Below are 27,992 nucleotides of genomic sequence, written 5' to 3'. Positions count from 1 at the left end.
GTCCCCGGAAGGAGGAGGAGCGTCGTCAGTCTGGACTGGGTAACTGGGCGGAGGCAAAGGTGGAGGCGGAGGCAGAGGAGATTTGGAAGGTGAGGGCGCGGGTGCGGTGCAGGCAAGCTCCCGGCTGCTAATGGTTTATTAGAAGGGCGGGGATAAAAAATTCCCGCCGGCGCTCTCGGGTTAGGCGGGACGGCTCCCCTCCGCGCGTCGCTCCACTTGCGGGCCGCCGGGGCAGAGCTGCAGTGGGCGGGGTGCCAGTTACTTCCGCGAAGGGGAAGTGGGCAGGGCTGATGCGCGGGGCTCCGCGGGTAATTTCGTGGGTTTCTGGCTTTTCCAGATCCTTGTTTGTTTTCTGGGGGCCGAGCTCCTCTAAGGTCCGGGGGTTTGTGACGTCCCGCGCACTTCATCGCGAAGCTCTGTCAGAGGGTCCCGTTTCTTAGCTACGGTGCCTCCTCCCTCCTGGGGGTGAGTAGCAGACGGGCGGGCGATCTGCGCCAGGTGTCTACGTCCCGCCGAGGAGACAGGTTTGTAATCATGAAAATGACTGTGGTGTTAACTCCCGAGAGGCTCTCTTCCTTCCTAGGCCCCTCATCCCTGCTGAATTTAGCGAACCATCTTCAGTGTTACAGATTTTAATGAATACTATAGTTGTCGGAGATAGCAAGCTGGCAGGATCCACTCTGTGCGAAATTGTGGAGTACTAAACCGTAAATCTAAGTGGGGGACATTGGCTTTCCTCCCTTTATGTTTTTCATATTTTCCTATTTCTCACTTCTGTTTTGTTGTGCTGCCCTGTTTTCCAGCCAGTGGAAGAACTATGATAAATTTATTCACAGCACTGCGATAAGAACAAAAAAAGAATCATATTCTGTAGCCCTTAAATCATGTATTACGCTGGCTTGTTTTGGTGTCCCAAGTAATCTCGTCAGATTGTGAGCTCCTTGGGAGCAGAGACCGTGTTGTTGAATTCTAGAAACGCCACAGCTCCGGAGCATGTGCTGGCGCATAGTATATATACATTCAATGACTGTTTCTTTGGTTTATTAAGGTTTCCTCTCCAAACTGTCATATAAAAGGAAACATCAACAGGGGTAGTGTTTTACAAAGAGGATGCATCCCTTCTGGTGGAATTTCAAGTAATGGCTGGGGTTCCACCGCCCTTCAAATTTTTAAGTGTAAACTACCACCTACATTGTTCATAGGGCAAGTCGATGATTCCTAGAATGAATCTTTTCTTGATGAATTAACCTCAAACTTTAGAATAAAGGATATTTCTTCTGATGAGAAATTCAGGTGGCATCAAAGTACCCTTTTTAGTTGTAGAGTTACCATGCTAGAGAAAGAACACAAGCCTTATGGGTTATCACTTTGACATTCTTTGGCGGACAGGATAGTATGTGCTATTTACATGATTTTAACCATGAAACACAAAGATGTGATAGTATTGATCATCTTCATTCACTTATTTAATGCTCTCTGTGTGGAGTCCCTGTTTTTCTCTTTGCCTAAAGGTAAGGTATCATTAAAGAAGCTTGATAAAACTTTCATTTCAAAAAATTGAGTGTATACTCAGCATATATAGAAATTACATCCATTTGCATGGATTATTTTCTAAATGAATTATAATGATCAAGAGATGTCTTACCCATCAGCCTGGCTCTATCTTCTCATTTCTCTCTTCAGGTTCAGTTCACTCACCTTTTCCCTGTCATCCTTCTTCCCTCCCCAGCTCACACAGTAAAAGTATCCACACTTAAAAAGAAGAGCCAACCATAATCAAATTATCTTCCTTTTCAATGACAGATTTTTTGACGTTATTGATATAAACAGCAATTTTGAAATATGAGACATCCTGGAAATTTGGCAGTTGGCCAAATGAAATTTGATTTGTTTACATAAAATTTGCCTCCTCAAACATTCAATACTGCAGCTTTCCAAAATAATTTTTTTCTCATCAGAGACTGCCTTTCTTTGGAATCTTTACTTTTTGACTCAGTGGGGAATCCCTTAAATTTTGTGGTCAGTGTCATCAGTAAGGTGGTAGAGGGAAGTCTGCAAATTTTCATCTCTCTTGCACATTCTTTTCTTGCCTGTTAGATAAATAATTTACAGAAGTTTCTGGCCTAATTCATGTGCACTAAAATTCAGTTACATAATTTAAAAAGCATGTTTGTAAACTCTTTGTCAAACTATTTTAATGATTATTTTCAGAAACTAAAATTTAGCCTGAATGAGAGATAAAATAATGACTTTTTGAAGGCATAACTTTTCCTACCTTGTACAAATGTAATATTGGCAGCAGTCATTGTGTAGCACTGGATGGGGAATCAGGAGATCTGGTTTCTAATCCCTGCTTTGTCACTAACGAGCTGTGTGATCTTCGGTAAGTCATTTAAACTCTACGTTCTTGGCTTTGATTTTTATAAATGAAGATAGACAGTATCTTCCTTTTAGGATCATTGTCAGGATTTTAAAATATATTTGAAAATGCACTGAAAATTACTATACATATAGTGTTTTTTAATAGCTTAACTCTGTGCAGTCATAGGTATTTGAATAGTGTGACATTCTTAATCATTTCTATTATTGTCATAGGAATCACCTCTTGAAATAACTGTCTTTTGCACATGGTATAGTTTTGTAAGATAATCATCTAGTGTGTATGAAACTGCTTTTGAGTACTAATAAAATCATCTTTCACTTTAATATTCCTCCTGTCCATACTTTAGTGTATCTGCTGAGGCCATATCTGTCTTTTGTTTTCATAAACTTGTTTTCATTATTTCTCCCAATTCAGACAGATTTATAAAAAAGCCTTACCTTCCTATTGTAGTGTAAAGCACATGCACAGTTAGCTTATGCAAATTTATAACTATATATGCTTAAAAAATACTTCTTTGTATTATATGGCTTCAAAATATAACCTGCCTAGTTTATCTGGTGTTTAATAAAAAGAAAAAGAACAGTAATCTGTTTAAAACCTGAAAGAGAAACTGGGGGGACATATTTTGCAGCAGTATGGTATACAATAATCCATACTTTGAAGAGTAATATAGAGATCTTTAAAAAGAGTAATTTTGACCATACACAGTTTTATTCTTTGCTGATTTTAATATAAACCTTCTGTAAAATGCAACCTAAGTGTAATTTCAAATAGCAGAATATTTGGTCTATGGACTAGGATTTGGTAGATCGCTGTTACAGTGCTGAAGGTATCTTGTAGCAGTTACTGTCATAAGGTCGCCTACATTATAATTTCTTGTGTATAATCTTAGCAACTGTTGTTGTTCTGATTTTATATGAGTTGTTACCATTATAGAAGCAGTCACATTGCCTTATAAACATAACAGAATTTGTGCAATGAAATGGATGGTATCTCCCCCCCAACTAAAAAGATAATCATCTTGGGAAGCTATAAACTGGGTTCAGTAACACTGCCATTGCTCAAAAAATTTCTGGCGTTCTAGTTTTGGAATTACCATCAGAGTTTGCAGCACATTTAAAAAATATCTTTAATAGTAATCTTCATCTTTTCAAATTGCCTTTCATTTCTGGAAGCTGGTAACAGTCCCTTATAACTAAGACAAGTGAATAAAGTGGATATTTAAATGTCTCTTTGGTATAAAACATGAAGTGTGATTATTTTCATATTTTTTGAAAATAAAATAGAAAATCTCCAGAATATTCTGTGCCATTATGGAAATATTGGAACAATCAACCTCATAATGTGATTTCTTTGAAGGAGACAGCACTCAGTTGAATACATAAGTTCTTATATGTGTATTATGAGGTCAGTCTCATTGCACTGTGATCATATTTTTATTTTCCTTAGCAACCACAGAAGTATATATATGTTACCGTTTTTCTAGTTAAATTGTCTCTAATTGTTCTTTTACTGTATACTTGTGATAATTTTGATGGTGTTCACCCTTTTCTGAATCAGGAACTTAGATCATTTGTTTTCCTTCCCAGTACCATGCTCTGCTTCGCCATGAAACTTTTTTGTTTTTTCACCTATGTTATTGGATTGTTAGTAAGTTTTCTATTGGATTATATTGTATCTTTAACTTTTAATGGATTAAAGCCATTGCCATTTTACTAAAATATATGGAGGCTGAAATCTTGGTAGATAAGTTATCACTCAATTTTGCACTGTTATCTATTTTATGTCACTTAGTACTTTATAACTTTCTTCATATAAATGTTTAACTTTTATGTTATAATTCATGTAATTTCTCTATTCAGAATCCTTCTTTGCTTATGGGAGGAATCATTCTGTAATTCCACCCTACCTTTCTATACTGGTGTCTTTTTTCCAGCATAAAGCCTTTTTTCACACCTTTTTGGTCACACTTGTTACTAAACATGTCATGTTCATTCTCAGTGCCAAAGTTTTGACTTTATCATTTTTTCCTGAAATCCCTTTGTCTTTCATTCTTTCTGTTCAAATTTAATCAATTCTTCAGCGGTCTATCAGATCATATCTGTTCAATAAAATTTTCAGTGAAACACTTGCTGTTCTGATCTTCCTGCATCTTTACACTTTTATTGCAGTTATTTTTTTATCACTCATTTGGTACTAAATGAATACTACCTTGCATTTTTCTTAATTATGAACCTCTATCAGCACAACATACAACATAATTCAGAATAGATGTTCATATGATGATTTCATAGATGTTAAATAAATTATTTGTTCCATAATTTGTTATGCAAATTATGCAACCATCTTCACTCAGATATTTCATGTGATTTTACCTTTGTGAACCATTTAATAACACCAAATAAATATAGTTTGTACCATAAATGCATTCATTGTTGTAATCTGGTTATCATTATTATATTCCTAATAACTTTATTTTGTAGAAGCTTAAGTGAAAATGGTACATATTAGAAGACATGAAACAAGGAAAAATTCTAAAACTCAAGAATGTGAACAGAAATCTCGAGTGGATTGGAGGCGGACTAAAAGAAGTAGTCTCTCACAATTATGTGATAGTGATGATGAGCTTGAAAGCGATGAGGAGCTTGATAGTGATGAAAGTGTTGACAATAATGAAAGTGTTGACAGTGATGAAGAACCTGATAGTAACGAGGGGCTTGATAGTAATAAGAAGCCAGAAAATGAAAGAGAGCTTAAATTAATTAAAGTTGAAAGTGAAGGAAACAATAGTAAGCATCTCATTAACACTGGCAACAGTTCAACATATGAAGAAGAAAAGAACAAAACCAAACATGGAAGTATTGACTTACCAGATCATGAAAAGCATTCAGGTCAAGAGGAAGATGATCTCAACAAACACTCTGGACAAATAACAGAGGAGGATTTAGAAGAAGAACACATCAAGCGAGGGAAGAGAAAAAGGATCTCCTCTGTGATGTATGACAGTGATGAAAGTGACGACAGTGATATCCTTGTTAGAAAAGTGGGAGTTAAACATCCACGTAGAGTGGTTGAAGATGAATGTTCTTCAGTGGAGATGGAGCAAAAAGAACCTGAAAAAACTTTAGCCGCAAGAAAGCGAGAACAGCTCCAGAAACTGCAAGACCTCTCAAAACAGAGATCTCGTCAGAGACGCAGTAGTAGTAGAGATTTTGAGGTGTGTTATATTTTATTGGTTTTGTTACTGGTTTTAACTTTTTATTTAAGTATTTTATAAAAATCAAAGGGCCTGAGTCTGTTCTATTTCACAATAATTCTAAAATTTATTTTTTAGTCAAGTTTCCTTGAACATGTTTGATTGCAGTATTGTATCTAATAATATTTTTTATGAGCCTCATTCTTTCACTCTTTTTTAAAATTGAAAGACTTCTTTAAAATTTGGTCTTTCCTGTTTTTAATTTCTACTTATAATCTTAATGTCGATTTTAAACATTTTATTTCACTTACCAGGGTATATTATCTTCTTCCTAATTTCAAAAGTTCAACATTTAACATAAGATTTTTTTTAACCTTAAAATATAAAATTAATTTCTACAAATCAGTTTTTTATTTCGGATTTAATCTTTTAATTTCACATCCATACTGACAGTTTTTTTTTTTTTGCGGTACGCGGGCCTCTCACTGTTGTGGCCTCTCCCGCTGCGGAGCACAGGCTCTGGACGCGCAGGCTCAGCGGCCATGGCTCACGGGCCCAGCCACTCCGCGGCATGTGGGATCCTCCCGGACCGGGGCACAAACCCGTGTCCCTTGCATCGGCAGGCAGATTCTCAACCACTGCGCCACCAGGGAAGCCCCATACTGACAGTTTTTTAAAGGTACACTTTACTAAAAATACTAAAAGGTATGTTTTAATTTAATTAGGACTCTGAAAAGAAATCCTGCCCAAGCAGTGATGAAAATGATGATGAGGAGGAGGGGGAGGAGGAAGATGATTATGAATATGATGAAGATGGAGATGATTATGTTATTGATGACTTTGTAGTGCAAGATGAGGAGGGTGATGAAGAGAATAAAAGCCAACGAGGAGAAAAACTGAAATTAGTAAAGCAGAATTCTCTTTGTAAGTTAAATATCAAGAGAATGTTTTATGACTTGTTCTAATCATGATATTATACTAAGTATCAAATCAGCCTTTTACTATCATGTTCTAAATCATTGATTAGGAACTGTGGTTTCATTTTCAGGTAAATTTGTCTAATAATAGTTTATTTTAGTGGTTTTGAGAACCCTTTACACTCTTAAAAATAATTGAGGACCCCAAAGAGCTTTTGTTTCTGTGGGTTATATCTATCAACATTTACCATTGTAGAAATACAAAAGAGAAATTTAAAATATATCTATTAATTAAATGACATAAAATAACTCGTGTAATGTGATAAGCTCGTTAGATAACATTTTTCTGAAAAATAACTATTTTTCAAAAAAATGAGAAGAATGGCATTGTTTTACATTTTAATAAATATATTTAACGTCTAGCTTAACAGAAGGCAGCTGGGTTCTTATATCAGCTTTTGCATTCAGTCTGTTGTGATATTTTGTGATATTAGATGAAAGCAATTTTGTTTCACACAGATAGGTAGCTGGAAAAGGGAGGATTGTTTTTAAAGCATTTTTAAAATAATTGTGGATATTCTCATTTGACACCACACCAAAATTGAACAAGTGGTAGTTTCTTAAAGGTTAGTTTGCAGTATAGAATGTGAAAGCATATGAATGAACTTTTAGTACTTACATTACATTCCATTGGTCTGTCTTGTAATTTGAATGGATCTTTTACCCATGCATGATTTTGTAACATCATGCACTGATCATTTGGAAAATATTGGTTCACTGGGTTATGTAACTCTTCCATATTTTGACACATTTCATTATACAGTATTTAAGAAATCACATTCATTAATATCACCACCAATCTCATCAGAAAATTCTTTAGGTATTGGGAAGTTGTCAAGCTCATAGTAACAAATACAAGTTTTTCAAAATTCTAATTTCTACTCAAAAATCTGTTTTTTATCTTTGGTACAAATACTGTGAGTTCTTGAAATGACAGTTTCTCTTTGCTCATTTTTGACAAAATATTTGACAAATGCCTGAATAACATAGTTGGTCAATAGTTCTCTCAAGTAAACATGGTGTTTCAAGTAAACCTGACAAATGAGGCTTTTTTAACTCCCAACTCAGTTTTTTCTCAAAGTACGATATTACACTTGATATGCAGCACAAGTGCTTTATCCATCCTTCCCATTTCATCTCACTGAATACAAAAAAGGTGTATCCTCAAGATTCAAGATTTAATAAAAGTAATAATTTTTACTGCTTCATCAAGGACATTCTTAAGTGAAAGTAGGTTTTTTACTGAATGCATAGGAATGATTATAATGATTACTAGTAGTTTGGTTCTATAGCCATGATTCATGTTAAGGGGTCAGCTGCCTTATCCATAGTTACTTTTGCAACATCATTGAAAATGTCAACATGGTGAAACAGCAGATAATTATCTTAGTGTTATTGCTTTGACCTCACTGATCCCCTTAAATGGACTAGGAGACTTCCAGGGGTCTACAGATCACACTTTGAGAACCACAGGTGTTATCTGATCTTTTGAAGTGAAACTCAGTGAAACCTATCAGGAAATTAGAATCTTTTATATTTTCACACAATGAAAATATAAATAATAGGGCCCTGAAAATTTAGGATGTCTTTAAATATGTATTATTGTTCTGATCCCTATAGTTGTACATAAATTTAAATACTTTTTATGATGTTTTACAACTCTGGTACAACTCTGTTGGATGAAAACATTTTTTTTCTTCAAGAATGCATTTTTTCCCCAAAAAATTAAAGGACATATTTACTAAAATTAAGTGTAATATGGTTCAAATTAGATACCATGATTTAGATAAATTAGTAGATTTAGGTATGAATCAAATTTCAAGAAATTTATCAGTTACAGAAATGCCAGTGATAAGCATCTGTGTATTGAAAGTTAATGACTGTTTTCCTTATGTCAGTAGGCACTGGTTCACCTGCCATCTGGACATTTGAATCCCAGGAAAACTCAATTAGGAAGTGTCCCATCATTCTGGATATTAATATCTAGAATGTGATAGAACATTTACTGAGAGATACCCACTCATAAACACTCCTGTTAATTAATGAAAATAAAAGTCCACCACATGGGAACTATTTTAACTTTCTTCTCTATCCTACACTTTTATGCTTACTTTTGTTTTTTTAAGGGAGGTTTTAGATTTACTGAAAAGTTGAGTAGAAAGTACAGAGAGTTCCTATATAACCCCTCATTCAGAGTTTCCCTGTTATTAACATCTTGGATTAGTTTGGTATATCTGGTGCAATCGATGAGCCAATATGAATACATTATTAACTGTAGTTCATAGTTTGTGTCGGGGCTTACTCTTTGTGTTGTACATTCCATGGGTTTGAGAAATGTATAATGATGCAACAGGTATCCACCATTACAATATCAGAACAGTTTCACTCTCCTAAAAATGCCTTGTTCACCACCTACTCATCCCTCCCTCCCTCCCACCCCAGAACCCTTATCAACCACTGACCTTTGAAATGTCTCCATAGTTTTCCCTTTGCCAGAATGTTTTATAGTTGGAGTCATACAGCATGTAGCCTTTTCAGGTTGGCATATTTCACCTAATAACTTTAAGTTTCCTCCATGTCTTAATGTGCATGATAGCTCATTTCTTTTTATCACTGAATAATATTCCACTGCATGGATGTACCACAGTTTGTTTATCCATTCACCTGCTGAGGGACATGTTGGTTGCTCCCAAGTTTTGGCAATTATGAATAAAGCTGCTATAAATGTTTGTGTGCAAATATATCTATGGACATAAGTTTCCAACTCATTTGGGTAAATATCAAGTTCTGTGCTTGCTTTTACTATTGAGCATCTCCACCTTAGAAGGAGATGTACCTCATTTTCTATGCAATACATTTTATCTTACGTGTTCTTAATTGAAGCTTCTCCTTCTGGCTCTATCCTTACAAGCTCTCTTTTCTCAACTTGTAACCATATTAATGCCTTTCCTCCCTTGAGTTGGCATGTTCTATTAGCCACCATTCTAAATCTTATCTTTTTGTTCAAGTCTCCTAGTAACTCTGCAAAGCTTTGTGCTTAGACTATTATACCCATCGATCCAGTGAAATTGCTGTCACCAAAGTTAGTGATAACTTTTTAGTTGCCAAGATGCGCTTTGGTTCTTATGTTAACCTGATACTGCTGTGTGCTTTGCCACTAACCATTGACAACTCTCACTTTCAAAGTTCTCTTTTTCGCTTCTTGCATTCCCCTTTATAATATTGCTTTCCTCTTTTTCCATTTGCCATGTAAATATCGATGTTTCTAAAGGTTCCATCCTCAAACTACCTTCATTTTGCTTGTGCTTCAGGCAGTCTCTGCCCCATAACTTCAGCCCAATCTGTGGGGAAATTCCCAGACTTTTATTTCCAGCACAGATTTCTCCATAGTCTTAAGGCCCAATTTTTAAATCTTTTTATTGAACCTTGTCATCAGGGTGTCTTTCAGACATCTCAGACTCAATATGTGCAAAACTAAATGATTGAGAGGGAGCATAAGGGAGTTTTGGGCTGGTGGTAGAACTTGTTTTTTTGATTGTCATGGTGGTTACACAACTTCGTGTTTTGGTTACAGAACTGTGCACCCAAGAGTGAATTTTATGGTATGTGAAAAAGTAAAGCTCAGTAAAGAAATCCAAATGAGCATCCCTACTTCCCAAAAAATTACTTAAATCGTTAATCAGCTTCACTTCTCTTTGTAATCCTAATACACATTAGACTTGGTGACACATTATAAGAACTTATTAGTTGGATGGATGGATGATTAAGATAAACATATTGACTGAAGGCTCCTTGGTCTTATAGTTTAAGAAACAAAAATGTTAGGCATGACCAGATTTATTAATACGTCAGAGGAAAAAAAACCCACATATTTTTATGTGATAATTTATGATTTGATTAATGTTTTTAATAGGTAACAATGATTATGCCATTTAAGAATATAATAAATGAAGCTAAATAAGGCAGTTTTTGATATGCCAAGGGATTATGTTCTAAAAGTTGCTATAAATCAATTCTTACATTTGAAAATCAACATACATTTTCTTGTTAAAGCAATAATCTATATGATGAATAGTGAACACCCTTCTGTGGCCTGGGTTAGGTTGTAATTAGGCTAGTATTCCCAGATTCATTCTCCCCCCATCCCCAACTTCTATAAGAACAGTGACAACTACTCATATTCAACATGTGATCAGAATTTGGGAGAAATGTTCAGAACTCCAAATTCAGCACTCACTTGAGACTCGCAATCAGTGGCATATGCAATTTTACCTTTTTGAAGAGAACAGTTCTACTGTAGGAAGACATTTTGTTACTTCCTTGCTATCTGCCATTTGGCTCTGAAAGACAGACACATTTGTAACACCTTAAAATAGAATAGTTTGCCTCCTGCTACATGGTTGAAGCACTTAAAAGACAGTCTTTTTCCCTTCTCATCAATCCCTATTATTATTTATTCATATTTATTCTGAGACTGCAACTCCCAGAAAAGATATCAAAGAAAGTAGAGGGATGGACTAGCAATGATTTGTTGTATTGCAGATCTATATAGTTCACATGGTAATAATGTTATACACGGGTAGAGAGATAGGAACACCTTCAGATTTGTAGATACTAAAGATTATATTATTTTTCCAGTACTCTATCATATGTTCAGAGTGACAGAGAACCAAGTAGTACATTATAAAAGTACATCTCAGTCTACTAGTGCCTTGCTAGAAAAATGCTTGCTAGAATACTGGAAATTAGATTGAGTGAACATTAACTTAGTCTCCACCTAGCAATTAAACAGAATCATTCTATCAACATGCATGGTATGACTAAGAGCAGTCTCACAACAATTTATGTTAAATATTAAATCCTCTCGAGAACTCCTCCTCTTGTTTTAGGATAAATAAAAAGTACCAGTGAAATCATATGGCACAAGGGAAAAGTAACCCTGCCCTGAAGACTCGGGAAGAAAATGCCCATGAAAAAATGTTTCATTAAAGGAAACAGAAGAAAATTGTACAAAGCATTTGCTTTGCAATCTATGAAAAAGAAATAGTCATGAGGAGAGAACAATTTGAGGTGAAAGGGAGGTAGTTAAGGATACACTGCCAGAAATGAAAAATATAAAGTTAGAAATAAAATCTATATTGAAAGCAGTAGAGAGCAGAATTAACAGTACAGAAAATCTCATCAATTGTATGTAGGTTAAACCCTAGAAGCTTCTAGCATAGAGAGAGAAAACATTTCTAAAGGAGGAGATAATACATAAAGGAATAGAAATGAAGACCCTATTTCACAAATTCCTGTGGGGGGGGAATACAGAACAAATGGAAATCTAAAGGAAGAAAATTACATAACCTTAGTGAGATATATAAAAGATTTGAATGTGTTCAGAGGCTTACCATGTTTCTGGATATAAAGACACATGGAGATGTGAATTCAAAGGTATCATAGAAGAAAATATTTTTGAGTTGCCAAACACACCTGTTTATGCAGATTAAAGAGGCTTACATCCTAAGTTGATGAAAAATATTTTCAAACAGGCATATGAAGGAAGTATTTTTGTAATTACAAGAGTAAAGAAAAAGTCCTCTAACTATTCTTTTTAGAACTATAAAAATTGTTTAATATTAGGTGCCATATTAATGTGTTGCATATGTCAAAAGAGAAAAAATAATTTCAATAGATTCTAAAAAGGCATTTGATAACATTCAATGCCCATATCTAGTTTTCCAAAAAGTCTTATGAATAGTTATATGAGCATATGTCCTTTACATAACAAAGAATATTTTAAACCAAGATCCAACATCATAATGAAGCACTAGAGGTATTCTCTTTAAAATAAAGAACAAGACAAAAATATTTCCTACTTTGTTCTAGATGTTTTCAGCAATGCAACAGATGTGAAAGTAAAACAAGAAATATAACTATTGAAAAGGAAAAGACATTATTGAACATAATATGATTATACACAAGCTATCAGTTTCTGACTTATTTAACCAAAGATACAGAAGTTAAGAGAAAGGATATGAATATATTGAGAGTAGGAGTAGATGCAGCATCTATTTCCATATTTTTCTTAAGTTCTTTTTTCTCTATGTGAGTGGGAGGCACCTGTTGGAGTAGAAAAAGGGGCCCATTTCTTGCTCTGCCCCTGCCCTCTTACACTGGGCTTACATCTCCATTTCAGAAGAAAGTACACCAACAGTCCATGTGCTTCTATTCTCTAATAAGAGAATATTTATAAACATTCTCTTGGTTTTTGAAATAAACTTAGCACTAGCAAGACCACATCCTCCTCAGGGTAGGGGAGAAAGCAGTCAGTGCCCAGGAATTCCCAAACAGTATCTCTCTCACCAGCTCTATAATGTTCCAGGAAGCTCATTTTCCTTAGAAAAACATCTCAAAAAATGCCAGATGCATAATAAATATGTAAAACTTAGTAGTTTTCTTATATGCTGTCAATAATTTAGAAGATATAATGAGGGAAAATTCCATTTACACTAGTGAACAAAATTATTACTAGGCCTAATCTTAAGAAGAAAAGCATGACTTTACAGGTACAAGAATAAAATTTACTGTGGAATAGGAAAGGAAATGTGAGTAAAAGAAGAGATAAGCATGTTTCTGGGAGGTAATAAATCATACAAGAGGTTATATCTTCTGAAATTAATGTTTTGATTCAGCTTTGCAAACACAATCCTAAAGTTCTCTTGAAAGAACAAATACATGAGAATAAATAACATTTGAAAACAAAAAATAAAGTGGAAGGACTTGCCCCACCAGATATAAAAAGTAATCATAAAATTGCAATAAGTAAAGCAATATAGTACTGATGTGAGAATGACAGCCAGATCAGTAGGAAAGGAAGGGCAGATGGGGCTGAAACAAAATTTTAGCATATATATGAAATACATGATAAAGGATGCACAGAAAATCAACAGAATGACCAAACTATCCAATGATTGGGTGTTGGGAAGGTGATTAGCTACCTTGAAAAAGTCAAGTTATTCGTAAATGTGAATATTGTTTATTTTCTCCTGTATCCTTTTGAAATTTTTTATAATCATGGAGAAAAGTTATAAACAATATTTCTAGGGTATTCCACAGAAGCCCATCCAATATAGGCATTAAAGCGATGAGAAAAGCTCTGGGGGAGGTCTGAGCTCTATTCCTGACTCTGCCTCTATCTAGTTGTGTAATAAGTTATTTCATCATTGAGTCATTTTTACTAGTCTTGAAGGATTTGAATTTTATTTTCTCCAATTTCCCATTCACGTCTAAAATCCCATGTTCTGAAGTATGAAAGTATCAAATCTAACTACCATGCGGAACAACATCTATGTAGGGGATTGTAGCATGAAATCTAGAGTCAGAGTGTCTGTTCCAGCCTTGGTTCCAACACTTACTAACTATATGATCTTTGGGAAGTTTTTCATCCTCTCTCTTTTCATCTTCATTCTCAGTGACTAGACAAGTCACTGAGCCAGCTATAAAATTAGGATAATTAAGCAATTTCTCCTATTTCTTAATTTCTTAGCCTTGGAGAAAGGAACCCATTGTATTTAGGGAATTGTTTTGTCTGTTGGATTCTAATATTTATTTTAACTTAATTTCAGATTCTTTTAGTGACCACTATACTCACTTTGAAAGAGTTGTGAAGGCTCTTCTGATCAATGCTCTAGATAAATCTTTTCTGGGAACATTATATGGTAAGTTAATAATATGAATGGAAGAATCAGGTTTTTTTTTTTTCCCAATTTTTAAGCAGCCTCATTGTTCTATATGTGTATATGTGTGTGTGTGTATAAACAAAACCACAGAGACCCAATCTTAAGGCCCTCCAGTTGTTCCCTCTAGTATCAACTACACCAAAAGTCCATTCACATGAAAAACTTGTTAGTGTTTATTATTTGTGATATGTGAAAGTACAATAGAAATAGTTTCCCTGCCCTTTGAGAGTTCACAGTGAACTTGAGGATACAGGACATATACTAATTAAACAGCAGGGTAATTCAACACCCATGTGTTGTCCCAGCCTAAGCGCTAAGCTCCTTGAATTTCACCAAAAGTTATATGCTTTTTTATGCTTTTGTGCCTCGTTGTTTCTCGTTAGAGTATAATCCCTTCCTACCTTAGATTTTCTAAGTGAGTATGAAATCATTTCCACTATGAAAGCTATCTGTGACCCATTCAAATAATATTGTCACTCCCTCATTTGTGCTATCATTATCCTGAGTATGGTGGCACTGATGTATATGCACTTTTCATATATATTGAAAATGTATTTTTGCTTTCCTCCCTTTCAAGAGTGTGAGAAGAACCATACTTTCTATATACACACCCCTTGTATCTAGCACGGAATCTGGCTCTTAATAAAGACAGTAAATATGTTGTGCTGAATGTCTACCAAAGTTCCAGAGTAAGATTTCATTCAGACTTTATTGAACAAATATTTGTTGAGTGCCTACTAAGGGCCGGGCATTATTTGAGGGCTAGGAATATGGCAATGACTATGACATGGAAGATTCTTGCCTCATGTTGCGTAAAGTCTAATGGGAGAGACAGCAATGAGTAAACAAATATATAACATGATATGATTTCACCTAAGGGATTAATTCTTGAAAAAATATAAAATAAGATAAGGAAATCAAGAGTGATAAAGGAAAGGAAACTCTGTGTTAGTTAGATTGGTCAAAGAAGGTCTCCCAAGTGGTATCTTTTGAACAGAAACCTGAATGAAGTGAGGGAGGAAGCAATGCATGGATCTAGCAGAGAGCACAGCAAGTGTAAAGACCCTTAGAAAAGAGTAAGTTTGATGTGTTCAAGGAACAATTAGAGACCCTGTGTGGCTCCTTCCTTTCCCTAATGCTCTGATGGAAGGATTTTCTTTAACTTCATTAATTTTTTTAAATTTAAAATGTTTCTAACCAACCAAGCAAGTTATCTTCTTAAAACTATGGGAAGAAATCTTTATGCAATTATTTAAATATTTTATACGGGCAAAGTGCTTGGTTTTGTTGTTGTTGTTATTATTCCCCTGAACAGATGGCGCCAGGCAAAAATCATATGCACAAGATATGTTGACATCTCTTCATTATTTGGATAACCGCTTTGTTCAGCCTCGTCTAGAGAACTTAGTCTCTAGAAGTCGTTGGAAAGAGCAATATAAGGTATACAGTTTTATTTGTTTTTGAATCTCTGGTCGGGGGATGGGGTGGGGTTGGAGTGGGAGACCTCCCCACTCCAGTCCTTCAATAACCAGTCACACTGAATAATCTTCTAAATTATTAACAATTTTCTTTGTTAAATAATCAGCTTGTTGTTTCTCATCTCTTCTAAAGGCTATAATTGTTTTAGTCTTTCACACTTGTTATATCTGTCCAATAATTAAGTAGTCCTAAATGGTAAATTTAGAACATCTCTAAGGCTTAGCCCATCTGTTAAAATGAGGAGATTGTCTCACAGGATGTTAATTATTTCAGAAAAGAGAGTTTCATTGTTAAAGAAGGTTGAGAAACAGTAGGGTTAACTTAACTGGAGGACTTTCAAGGAGCATTAATGTGTGAATTTATACTGTAAATCTTCAAGAGGGCAATGTAGAATATAATACTTTCCAAATTTGTGTTTTACTATGAGGCTTGTTTTCATGAAATACCTATTATTACCTTCTAGGATATTGGTTCCCATAACTTAATTAGGGAAGCACTGACCTATGTAGTCTTTGACATCCTTCTCCACCTTAAGATTTTGTAGTTCTACTAATTTGGGGGAAACATCTTTTTAATTTATAAGATATATTTGATTTCATGTTATCACCTAGATTTCTATTTTATGATCTCTAATAGTAGAGGCTGTACTATATGATTTTTAAGTCTTTTCTTCCTCCCTACTTCTAACGTTGTAGCTTCTAATAATTAGCAAGAGGAAAATGGCAAGATAGTAGAAGTTCAAGTTCCTTATAGTCCTTCTAGCACTTAAATCATTAGCTACTCTACCTCATTTATGTCAGGAGATTTGGCTTCATCCAAGGCCTGTTTGGCCTTGAATTACCTGATGATAAATTAGCCACAGATGGATTAGGTTTAAGGACAGTTATGGGATTATTAAAAAAAAGAATTAAAAGACTTCAATTTGGAGGATAGCTTGAGTTTAGGGCCACCATATATATCTTTTTGACTTTGGGTGATTTTTTAACTTTTGTAAATTCCAGTTTATTCCTCAGATAGAGAAAATATTTATTTACTTTTAAGGTAAAGCACATAGCATAGCTCTTAGGATGTGGTATATATATTTTTGTCTTTAATAAAACAATAGCATATTGATCATTTAATTTTCCCAAGTAACTGATATGCAAAGTAAGGTATCTTATTTGATCTTTAGAGTAACTCCTCAAGGAATGTACTATTATTTCCTCCATTTTAGAGATGAGAAAATTGTGACTCAGAAAAATTGAGTAACATAAGGTTACACAGCTAGTAATTAGCCAGGCAGGCCAATATTTGAACCTAGAAACCTTAGGGGTAGGGTTTCTCAGACTTCAAAGCCCATCCATTCTGCTATAGTATGCTTTACCATACTATGGTATGTTATGTTGAGTTTGAATAACCCAGTGTTGAAATAATAACTGTAATATACAAGAAAATATTAGCTTAAAAATTTAGAGACAGAGATGATTCAGTACGATCTCTGCAAAAGATGCAAAAAATGCAAAAGATGCAAAAAAATGCAAAAGATGCAAAAAATGCAAAAGATGCAAAAAATAAATAATGTGACAAACAAAGTAAACCAGCAACGAAAATCTCAATAGCTTAACCCAACAAAGTTTATTTTTCACTTATATGTCCAATGTGAGTCAATAAGGGTGCTCTGTTAATTGTAGTCACTCAGAGAACCAAGCTGATAGACCTTTCATCTCAGCATGTGCTTCTGTGAATACCAGAGAAGCAGGAAGGGAAGATGGTTAGTCATCTGTTCACTCTGAATGTCAGCCTATAAGTGACATGTGTCATGAAGTACCATGAAATATGAGAAACAGTAAAAAGCAGACAAAAGACAATGTCTTTGTGAATCACACAATGTAAAAAGGAAACTATATTGGATACTTAATTACTGTCAGGCTGATAGAGAATGCAGTTTAGTGACCCTGCTAATATGCTCATTGTGTGCAGTTCAAATACTGTGGTAAACTGATCCACGCTACTAATTACAGTAGTAGTATCTAGCACAGGTCTAGAGCGTAAGCAAAACTACTCAAGCACAAGTAATTTCACAGCTTAATAAAGCTTATTTATGAATACCAAATATTTTCTCAGTTTGTTTACTCATTGTTAACTCACCTATTAGACTGGCCATAGCAATACTGGCAACCTAGAAATCCTAGTTCAAACTTGTTTATTTTCCTAGTACTTTAGTAAGAAACCATAGGAGAATTAAATTATTTCTGGGCTATTTTGTGGAAAATATAATTCATACAATGGAGACTGAATGTGATCTTGTTTTTTCTTAATTTTTTACTAACCTAAATGAATTTAATCATTTTATTATATTATTCTGAATTTTTTCTGCTCATTCTTTCCTATTTTAACTAACTATTATATCTGGAGATGAGAAGAGGGAAAAGAAGTAAATCAAAACCTGTGAAAAGCGCTGCTTAATAGTAACAGAAGTTTGAGCATTATGAAACTAATTTTTTTCCTAATCTGGTTTCTTTTCATTTACTAGCCTAAATTATAAATTCACTTTTAAAATTTAAATATATCTTGTGCTCAGTACTAAAGTAAGAAATACCAGTGTGTTTTGCTCTTACATCTTGCCCTATCATTGTGATTTCTAACCTTGATTTTAATTTGGTTGGGCTCTTTTTATGTTTTATTTTATTGTTGTTTTTCTTATCCTTTAAACCTTCATTACATTTTGAAATTATTTTCAGGAGCGAGTAGAAAATTATTCTAATGTAAGTATCCATTTGAGGAATCCTGAGAACTGTTCCTGCCAGGCTTGTGGATTGCATCGCCACTGTACATATTCGGTGCATTTATCAGGAAAGTTATATAACACCAGGACTATGGAAATAGATGATTTCATGTCACATGATAAACAGGTATTTTTTCCCTTCATTTTAGTTCTCAACATTTAGAAATTTTCACTAAATAAGCCTGCACAAGTAACCCTAAGTTATTTTCACAAATGGAGAAAGCACCAGGAGAAGGGAAAAGAATACAAGGAAAGAGTGTGCAGTTTTTGAATGTGAAAAATATGTGTTATATAGCAGATTCACTCCAAATTCAGTCAGATACTGAAATAGTGCATACTGTCTAAGTATACATCACCCAAACTGCGGGGGAGAGGGGAGAGGGTATAGGATGAGGATGAAAAGGGAGGTAACTGGGGCAGGGGAAGCAGAAGTCCTTTTGGAGTCCAAAGGAGAATTTGACCCCAATGGAAATTTTAGGGCAGATAATCTACCAAATTGACAATCCAGAGACAGAGAGGCCTATTCACCTCAATATGAGATTTGAAGGAAAATTGTGCTTCAGCCTAGACTACATCAGAAGTGTTTCAGAGCCTAGAGCAATCACCATATATTTAAGGTCCTGTTAATTTTGAATGAATAGACAAAACAGAAGAAAATGTTTGAAATATTTGAAGAAATGTATTTGATAAACAAGAACAGAGCAATGCAATGTGAAGAAAGAAAAAGTGCAAATGTGTACTACTTCTATTTTTAAATCTTTGTAAAACTGTTGCACTTATAAATGCAAAAATATTAATATTGAGATCTTCCTCTGGAATTCCCTCCATGGATTCCGCATCCACTGATACAGAGGACCGACTGTGTATTTATTGAAAAAAAACCCTGTCTATGTGGACCTGTGCAGTTCAAACCCTAGTTGTTTAAGGGTTGACTGTACTATGTTTATACCTGCGGTTGGTTAAATCTGCAGAGAGGATTCCGCAGATATGGAGGCCGACTGTGGGACTTGAGCATCTGCAGATTTTGGTATCAGGGAGGGTTCTGGAACCAATCCCCTGCGGCTACTGAGGAGGGACTGTAGTTTTAGTTACAGCAGTCTTGGGCAGGGTACTGAGATGAAAGGCGTTGGACCACCAGGTTATGGTAAAGTCTGAGAGCATGGATGAGAAGGAAATTGCCTAGAGGAAAAATATGTGAAATCTGAAAGGCAGTTAGGAGGACTGAAAACAATCAGTTTTTCAGTTTTGCCCAGAGTCTGTCCAGACTCCTCAAGATGCTTAAGAACCAGTGGGAGGAGGTAGTAATTTTGAGGCAAGTGGCAAGGTGTAATGTGTCCATGCAAAGAACAGGCCAAGAGGAAAGAGAATCCCTTGACTCAGTCTATTGCACTAAATGTTCCTAGAGACCTAGGAACAAAATCCAAACTTCTTCCCATCCTTCCTCTTTCCTTGAGGATCTTTTTTCTTTCTTCTCCATACTTTAATTTCCTTAAGAAGCTGGCTGCTCCTCTGTATTTGAGGGCCTAGAGAAATACCTCAAAAAGCTACCTACAGTGAGCTGGATATTATAGATGTGCGTAATGCATGTTTCATTATATTTCCTTGCTTTAATTTGTTAAACAGTGTTAATTTACGTTTCTACATGCTGTATCTAATAAATTACAAATCAGATTATTTCTATTGCCTTGCAATCACCTTGCATCTTCTGCTTTAGGAAAATTTGTTGACGGTTTTTACCTTTGTTTCCATTTATATCTTTGGATATGTAGGGTACTTTAGTTCACACTGGTAACTGAGATAGTTGTCTTCAGATTTATCAGTTCATAGAACTATGCTAACCCTGCACAGTGGATTAGTAATCATTTATATGTCACTTTGCTTATATGCTTTAAGATAATCATCACAGAACTTATCATTTCTCTCTCTCTCTGGCAAGTTTTTTAATACTGTCTATCTCGTTAGACTAACGTCCTTCTTTTTTTTCTTTCTTTTTTTTTTGGCTGTGCCGCGCAGCTTTTGGGATCTTAGTTCCCTGACCAGGGATTGAACTTGGGCCCTCGGCAATGAAAGTGCCGAGTCCTAACACTGGACCACCAGGGAATTCCCTAGAATAGTGTCCTTAATGTTTAGAAATGCAATTAGTTAATAAAAAGTACTCTCTGAATACATTTCTGGACATTTAAGGACACTATTCTAACAGCATAGATTCATTTTACTTGTTTTTAGTACTTCATATAAATAGCATGCTACAATATAAGCTGTGTTGTACTGTATACATTAATTCATAAGGTATAGTGGGCTATAACAATACAGTAAAACAGGGGTGGGGTGAAAGGAGAGGTCCACTTGCAGTGTATGCAACTACTATATACATTTACTGTTTTCTATGAAGCCTTACTAACAGTGGTTTAGGCTCTTCCATATAAAATGTGATCACATTTGAGAAAAAAATAGTGTGAGAATATTCTAAAGGTAATTTTGGGTTTATTGACCTCCATAAGTGTAAGGTAGACACCAAGAGGGTAGGAATTAGAAATGGAAAGGAGTAAATTATAATGTTTAATATTTTCAGTGGATATTTTTATTTCATAGAGAAAAAAATTAGAGATTTTTAAACACCTCTCCTTCCCTTTTGTCCCAACTTAAAAATTCTGTATAGATAAATTCCTCTTGTTTTGTGGAAATATAGAATACAATGCAATAGAAGTAAAAAAATCACATTATTCTTCCAGAACAACCATAGGAGACTTCTCCCACATCATCTGTTCTAATGGCAGAAATGGAGAGACTAGCCCTAGTGTCCACTGCAACTGTTGTGGTATCTTTTTACTCAAAGTGGGAGGTACTGGCAAGTGAACTGTAATTTATACGGCTAGTTTGATGATAATGTTGCAATAGGAATGATACTTAGAGTGAGTAAGCAATGAACAATAATACCTGATTGTGTCTGATGATCTGAAAAACAGATTTTCCCAGAACATGAACAGAAATCTGAACATGATTTTCTTCAACTTTGGGGGATTTTAAGAAAGGTTTTAAGGTATCGCAGATACCATCTTCACAAGATGATGCATCAAACCTGACTCTTGCTGATCATCATATTTAACTTTCATTCATCTTTATCAGTATACTCTTGTACTGTGTATTGAACTCATCACCTGTGTGATCCCTACAGTGTGACTTCAGAAAAACGGTACAGTTATTATTTTCCAGATAGAAGACAAGTTACATAGATCAATATTGTAACTATATCATTTGTACTGAATTCATGAAAGCATAACCTATTATGCATGTAGACACAGAGACAAATACATAAGTTAGGAAGAAGTTTGTTTCCTCAGGTTACTCTATGAGAATAAGATTGGTCATGTTATAAAGTTTGGAGCCCTTTCTGATCCGTTTTCTACAATGAGTGAAATAATGTAGGTACAATTATATTTAATTTGGTCAGTGCAGGGATACTGTTTTCCTATTTTAGCTATAGGTGTGTATAACAAAGTATACATTCAAAACATTCTGAAAGAGAATGGGTGGTTGACTTCACAAGAATAGTATTCTTAATCGTAGAATCCCAGAAGTCCATATAAACATAGAAATCAAAAATTTTGTAGTTTTCTAACAATAAAATACTAATGTGTTATAATTATATCAGACTCATTAATTCAGGAAACAAATAGGATAAAACACAAAGTTATTTTTTACTTCACAGAATATTTTAGAAAAAAAGTAGTTAAAAACTACCAATTTTTAATATTGGTATGAGAGTTTGTTTCAGTTTACATGTTGTTTATAAGCTAGAAAATTATCATAATCCAGGCATTTTTACCTCAGTAACTGTATATACAATAGCTTGCATGCTTTTCTTGTTTTGGGGTGTGGCTGTCCTTTTCCTTATAAGCCATTTTTCTCCTCCTTCCCAAACTTGGCTGACTCTGTGTTTTAAAGACTTAGTTCACGCATTACCTTGTTGAGGATTCTTCTCCTTTCTGGATTGGGTTAATTGTCCCTTCTCTGTATGTTGATTGCATCCCAGGCATAGCATTTGGCACATTGTTTTGTAATCATTTGTTTTTCTCCCAGGGCTGTAAATTCCCCTGATACAGGTGGTACATATTTCATTTCTGCATCTCCAGTGCTTAGCTCAATACTTGAAACATAGCAGTTGCTCAGTTTTTATTAACTGGGTTATTTAAATAAAAGAAGGTAAAGGAATCATTGTATAAATTTTAAAAAATTAAGCATTTATTGGACTCTACTTTTAAAGAAAATCTGAAAACCAGAAAGGCTGTACGTTCATTACAATATCTTCACTTCACATAGCACATGATGTTTATTTCTTCCTTTAGGTGTTTACTGTTGGCAGAATTTGTGCTAATCGTACCAGAATTTACCATGAACTGAAACATTTTAAATTCAAGCTGTACCAGGAATGTTGCTCCATTGCAAAGACAGAAGAGGTTGAAGATGAACAGGTTAAAGAAACAGTGGAGAGAATTTTCAATCAGTCAAAAGAAAGTGGCTGGATTAAGGAGGTAAGGTACTCAATATTGAAGAACCATTTCATCGAGTAGGTTCTGGAGCCTAATTTTTATCAGCAAAAGGATACAAATTATGAGAGTAGAAGACAGTAAAATTTAAAAGAGAACCTCTCTTTCTCTCCCTGTCTTTGTATTTTCTCTTCTTCCACCCATTCCTTTCATGCTTATCATTGTCCTACCCTGAATAGGTGCCCTGATGTTCTAAGCATTTGCTCAACTCATCAGATAAATTTTAATCAGCAATGATACTGTCCTTTAGTGAAGGACCTATGTCCTTTCAGTTTTATGTATGTGGTTTTCCTTACATATATATTAAGTCCCCTTATTTTCTTTGACAAAGTATAGGACTCACCTCTGCTTGTCACCTTCCTATCTTTAGAACAGTTCTTGTGACCTGAGAGAGAAGAAGCACCTGGTGCCAATCTGAGGAAAGGATCTCGGCTGCCAGTTCTAATACCACCCACATCCTCTTCTTGAGGACATGGGACTGAGCAGTGAGCACTGTAACTGGAGATCAAGGGGAATGCAGAGGTTTCAGGCCACGGCACTGATTTTGATTCCCCCATATCCTGTTGATCACTAAATTTGATATCAGGGATAAAGTGGGGGTTTGGAAGAGTGCACTGGATTCCCGAAGATCTGCTGGCAGCTCATAAGCTCTGGCCTGCTCACAGAGCTTTTAGAATTGTTATGGTGCATGGAAAGAATGCTAAAATGATTGCAGTCTTCTAAAACAAGTCTAGTTACATGACTGTATAAGAGAGAACAGATAAGAGATTTTCAGGCAACTCAGTATATTTAATCTTAAAAAAAAAAAAAGGCTGACTTGAGATCCATTGCCTGCATTATTTATATCATAGGGAAATTTGTAAAAGAAAAAAATAAAAAGAGAGCTTAGAGAATAAACTTACGAGCAAAAGGAAAGAAAATGAGAACAACAAAACAGGAACTTCTTAGGACATTACAAGTTCCACAGAGGTCTCCTGGGCTGGTGAATGACATCAAGATTGGTTTCCCTTTTGACAATTATCCGCCCACCACAAACCACCACCCACTGATCCCCTTGCCTGCCCCCCACATCTTGACCCTTAAGTTGTCTTGCTCTCATTTTTCTCTCTTCAGCTTTTTATCTTTTACTTTGCTTCCACTTCTCTCACTTCCAATTCTTTCCTCCTTATCCTTCTCTGTGCTTTTTCATTTGCCTTGGGGAAGAGCCATCACTTACCCAGTAAGTCCCAACTTCATTTTCCTTAATGACATTAAATTCTTAAGTGCTTTTATTGATGCATTTAAGTGTTGCCAACCCTCTCCTGGAGTTGAAAGACCTTTTGGAACACTGCATTTTAAAAAAAATTATGTACTAGGTGTAGCAAAATCACTGTGCATTACATATATTATATAATAATTTCATATATAGGGAAGAACATTAAACTTCTTGCAGAAAAAAGTAAAAGCATTTCCAAATCACATACCTTAGAGAAAGCTTAACAAGGTCCATGACAACAGAAGGGACCTGGAATAAAAAAAACATTCTTAAGAAAGCCAAGTAAGTATCACATTATGCTTAAAGAATAACACTTAGCATTGGGCATTGAAGGTATTTCAAGATGGTGCATGTTTAGGACAATGTGCATATTTTTTTTCACATAAAATACCAAAAAACTTCATTTTCTTTTTGAGATCCTTCCTACTTTAAAAAAATTGTCTATAGACTTTCTCAAAAGATTTCCTAGAAACCAAAGAAGTTTATTAGCCATTATAAACCCATATGCAGCTTTGTGTGCTGTGATTAAATTTCAGGATTTATCAAGTACCCTGACATTTTTCAACATCACTCTGCCTCCCCCTCAGTGTGTGTGTGTGTGTGTGTCTTTGAGTAATAGCACTACATGTGTTCTTGTGATGCATGATGCATGACTTCTTCTTGGCCACAGTTATTCTAACCCTTTAGAATGCCAGGGCTCAGTGCTATTATACTTGAGTGGCCACATCCGTGGCTCTTTCTGCTCTTAGCTCTCAATTATTATGTGAACCCCTTCTTTTACCTTACACAAACTATCTGTTCCTGTCATTCCTCCCCCAGCTTGTGTTTCACACCTTGATTTTTTCCTTACCTGACTCTTCTTACTCCGAGCATTTTCCTTCCATTATCTCGGGATATCTCAGCATTTCTTCCCAAAGACCTGCCAACTAGACTAACTTCATTCTTCTTATTCTTCCTCCTAACAGTTGAACTAGGAGATCTGTTTTTAACTAATGATATTAAAAGGGTAGGAGCAATTCAAGTGTAAGAAAAGAACAAATGATAAGAAAATTATAATACAAAATTATAATAAAATGAAAATATATAATAAACATAATAGTAATATATGTCTTGTTCTAAATTAGAGCTGAAGAACGGAGTATCATATGCACTGGCAAATTCTAACAAATGTTTTTTCTTTAAGAAGAGAGTGCCTATGATGATGGGGTTTCCAGGGAAATTGAAGGCAGGATTATTGGGATGGGGTGGTGAATACATAACACCAGGAAGTGAATAAAGTATGTCCATAGAAGTATCAAGTTTCAGTTCCTATGACCACAAGCATCAGAGTTATCAGGATCCTCACTCACTTTACTGGGAGTAAAACCAGAGCTCGTAAGTAGAGTTAAGAAACCATTAGGTCAGTTCATCTCCTCAGCTGAAGGAAGCACTCTGAAATCTGTCAAGCTTGAAATCTCCAAATCATCCCAATTCCTCTCTTCTCTTGTCTTGCCCTGGTCTTTCTCTCCACCTTCATTGCTGTCACTCAAATTTAGGCCCTCATTACCTAAATTATTACAGTAGACTATTATAGTAAGTAGTTGCCAAACCATTCTAGACTAGATGTTTCACCTTTTTTTTCCCCTTTTTTTTCCCCCAAAAAATACACCTCAGATAGTGTCAATTTCCTGCCCTAACACCTTTGGCAGTTTTCCATCGCCTGTCACATTATTGCTAAACTCTGTAACCTAGCATTTCATACTACCTCTTTGGTTCAGTCTTATCTCTCTCAATTCCCCTACAAAACCTCAGATTGTAGTCAAATCCCGTACTTTCTTGTCTTGTCACTGTTGTATGGACTTTTGTCTCCTAGAGAAAACTCTCCACCAAATCGTTGCCTACCAAATCTTTTTCCCCAGGACAGCTTAAATGCCACTCTTTCCTGGTCACCTCAGCTAACCATAACCTCTCTTCTGAACCCGCGTAACAGTGTCTATACTTCTTTTTGGCACTTGTTATTTGTTGTCATTGGTGAACTCTGTTCTCCTTAGGGGCAGGGAAAGCAATTTTTTTAATACCTAAACAGTCATTAGCAGAGTATTTGATATATGTTATGTGTTCAGCAAATTTTTGTTGAATAAGTTATTAAAGTTGTTATGTTTCTACTATAAATATGATAATAGAAAACTTATAATTTATAAGAAAGTTATGAAATTAATAATGTTCATTTTGATCTCTTTCCAATGCTTTATATGAATTAGAAATGCTTATTTGAAATTGAGCCCCTGTTCATAATAAAAAGATTTTTGTTCACAATTACCATGAGATTAACTTGCTCCTATTTGTGTCTGTAGATTGAAAAGGCCTAGTTTATCTTCACTGCTTTGAGTAAAATAACTAGCTTTTTTATTGTATACACAGAAATACGATCAACTTCAAGAATATCTCAGTTCTGCGGATTACTTTCAAGATGAGAAGTTTGACTGAATTGTAACACATTTCCTTCAGAGAAGATTTTATAAATTCCTGTAAATTTGAAGATCATGAGTCTTGTTTCTCTGTATCATGTGACATTTATATATTTTATGTATAGGTTCATGGCAGAATATCTTGTGTAAAACATATGTTCATCTTAATTTCCATGAAATGGCGCTCTACAGTCTAATAAAACTTTTATCCACTGTACATAGAAAACATAAGCTTAATCATTGTTAAGTGTATTTTAAAGTTATATAACAATGCCTTTATAACATACGACTATCAAGTGAATGAGCTGTTCATGTACTGTCAGTTTAATAGAAAAACACTGTATTTAAAAAATGTATTTAGACTAACATCTATATGTATTTATTGCTGAATTCCTGCCCAGATCTGTTTATTACCCTTTTGCAGTATTAAATGATCTTCACTAATACATTTTTTACTACTGTCATTATCTAAATCAGTGGGCCATGAAAGAAACCTCAGTGTCTCATTCAATTTAGTTTCCTTGCCTCAGAATCAGACTGTAGTTTACCCATTTTAAGTAGAGGAGTGCTTTTTCTCCTCTTCCAGAGTTTCCCTTACGAATAGATTTCAGGCCTCCAGAGTCTTCCAACCCTCACATTCAGGAATAATTTCATGATATGTATTTTCATGCTTCATAATGTTCGTTCTTTTTCCTATCCGATTTTGTCTACAGGTTAATGATTTAAGATGTATTTTATTTATTTTTATCCATTACTTTTCCCACATAAGTATTTATGTTAGGATCAGAAGATCTCAGAGAGACAAATTCAGCCAAAAATAGTTTAAAAGCATATTTTGGCATCTGCATTGCTTTGCACATCTAAATTTTCACTTAATATAAATATAATAAAGTAAATAATAAAGTAAAATGGTTTTAGAGTGAACAAATGGACCATGTCTATTCTGTATCTTTAATTCTTAAAAGTGGTATTCTCATAGGATCCAGTTCCCTGTGGAATTTTATTTATTTTTTACATCTTTATTGGAGTATAATTGCTTTACAATGGTGTGTTAGTTTCTGTTGTATAACAAGGTGAATCAGCTCTACATATACATATATCCCCATATCTCCTCCCTCTTGCATCCCCTGTGGAATTTTAGATACTTGTTTCTTACTTGAAGTGTTGGTTGAACCTAGCTTCATCTGTTATGTGGTTCATGGAATGGACTTCATTACAAA

The 27,992-nt window shown here is 35.0% G+C and overlaps 1 protein-coding gene across 4 annotated transcripts; it reads left to right on the top strand.

Annotated features, from left to right (window-relative positions):
* The first annotated feature begins 3 nt into the window (after positions 1 to 3).
* CCDC82 (coiled-coil domain containing 82) lies at positions 4 to 27,704 on the top strand. Of its 4 annotated transcripts, XM_022562092.2 has the most exons (10): positions 4 to 89; positions 338 to 524; positions 3,670 to 3,790; positions 4,867 to 5,600; positions 6,305 to 6,503; positions 14,167 to 14,259; positions 15,596 to 15,720; positions 18,480 to 18,650; positions 22,870 to 23,055; positions 26,726 to 27,704. In XM_022562092.2, exons 4-10 carry the CDS (start codon positions 4,881 to 4,883, stop codon positions 26,789 to 26,791), a joined length of 1,560 nt encoding a protein of 519 aa, XP_022417800.1. In that variant the 5' UTR covers positions 4 to 89; positions 338 to 524; positions 3,670 to 3,790; positions 4,867 to 4,880; the 3' UTR covers positions 26,792 to 27,704. The 4 variants fall into 4 exon arrangements, with proteins under 4 accessions (XP_022417800.1, XP_022417799.1, XP_089771570.1 ...); XM_022562091.2 differs by lacking the exon at positions 3,670 to 3,790; XM_089915444.1 differs by lacking the exons at positions 4 to 89; positions 3,670 to 3,790 and having other exon boundaries at positions 180 to 524.
* The last annotated feature ends 288 nt before the right edge of the window (positions 27,705 to 27,992 follow it).

The sequence above is a fragment of the Delphinapterus leucas genome, chromosome 7 (assembly GCF_059928025.1).
Source record: "Delphinapterus leucas isolate spDelLeu-1000000601 "Yukka" chromosome 7, BTC_Dleu_Yukka2, whole genome shotgun sequence".
Lineage (NCBI taxonomy): Eukaryota > Metazoa > Chordata > Mammalia > Artiodactyla > Monodontidae > Delphinapterus > Delphinapterus leucas.
This window is presented reverse-complemented; position numbering and strand designations above follow the sequence as displayed.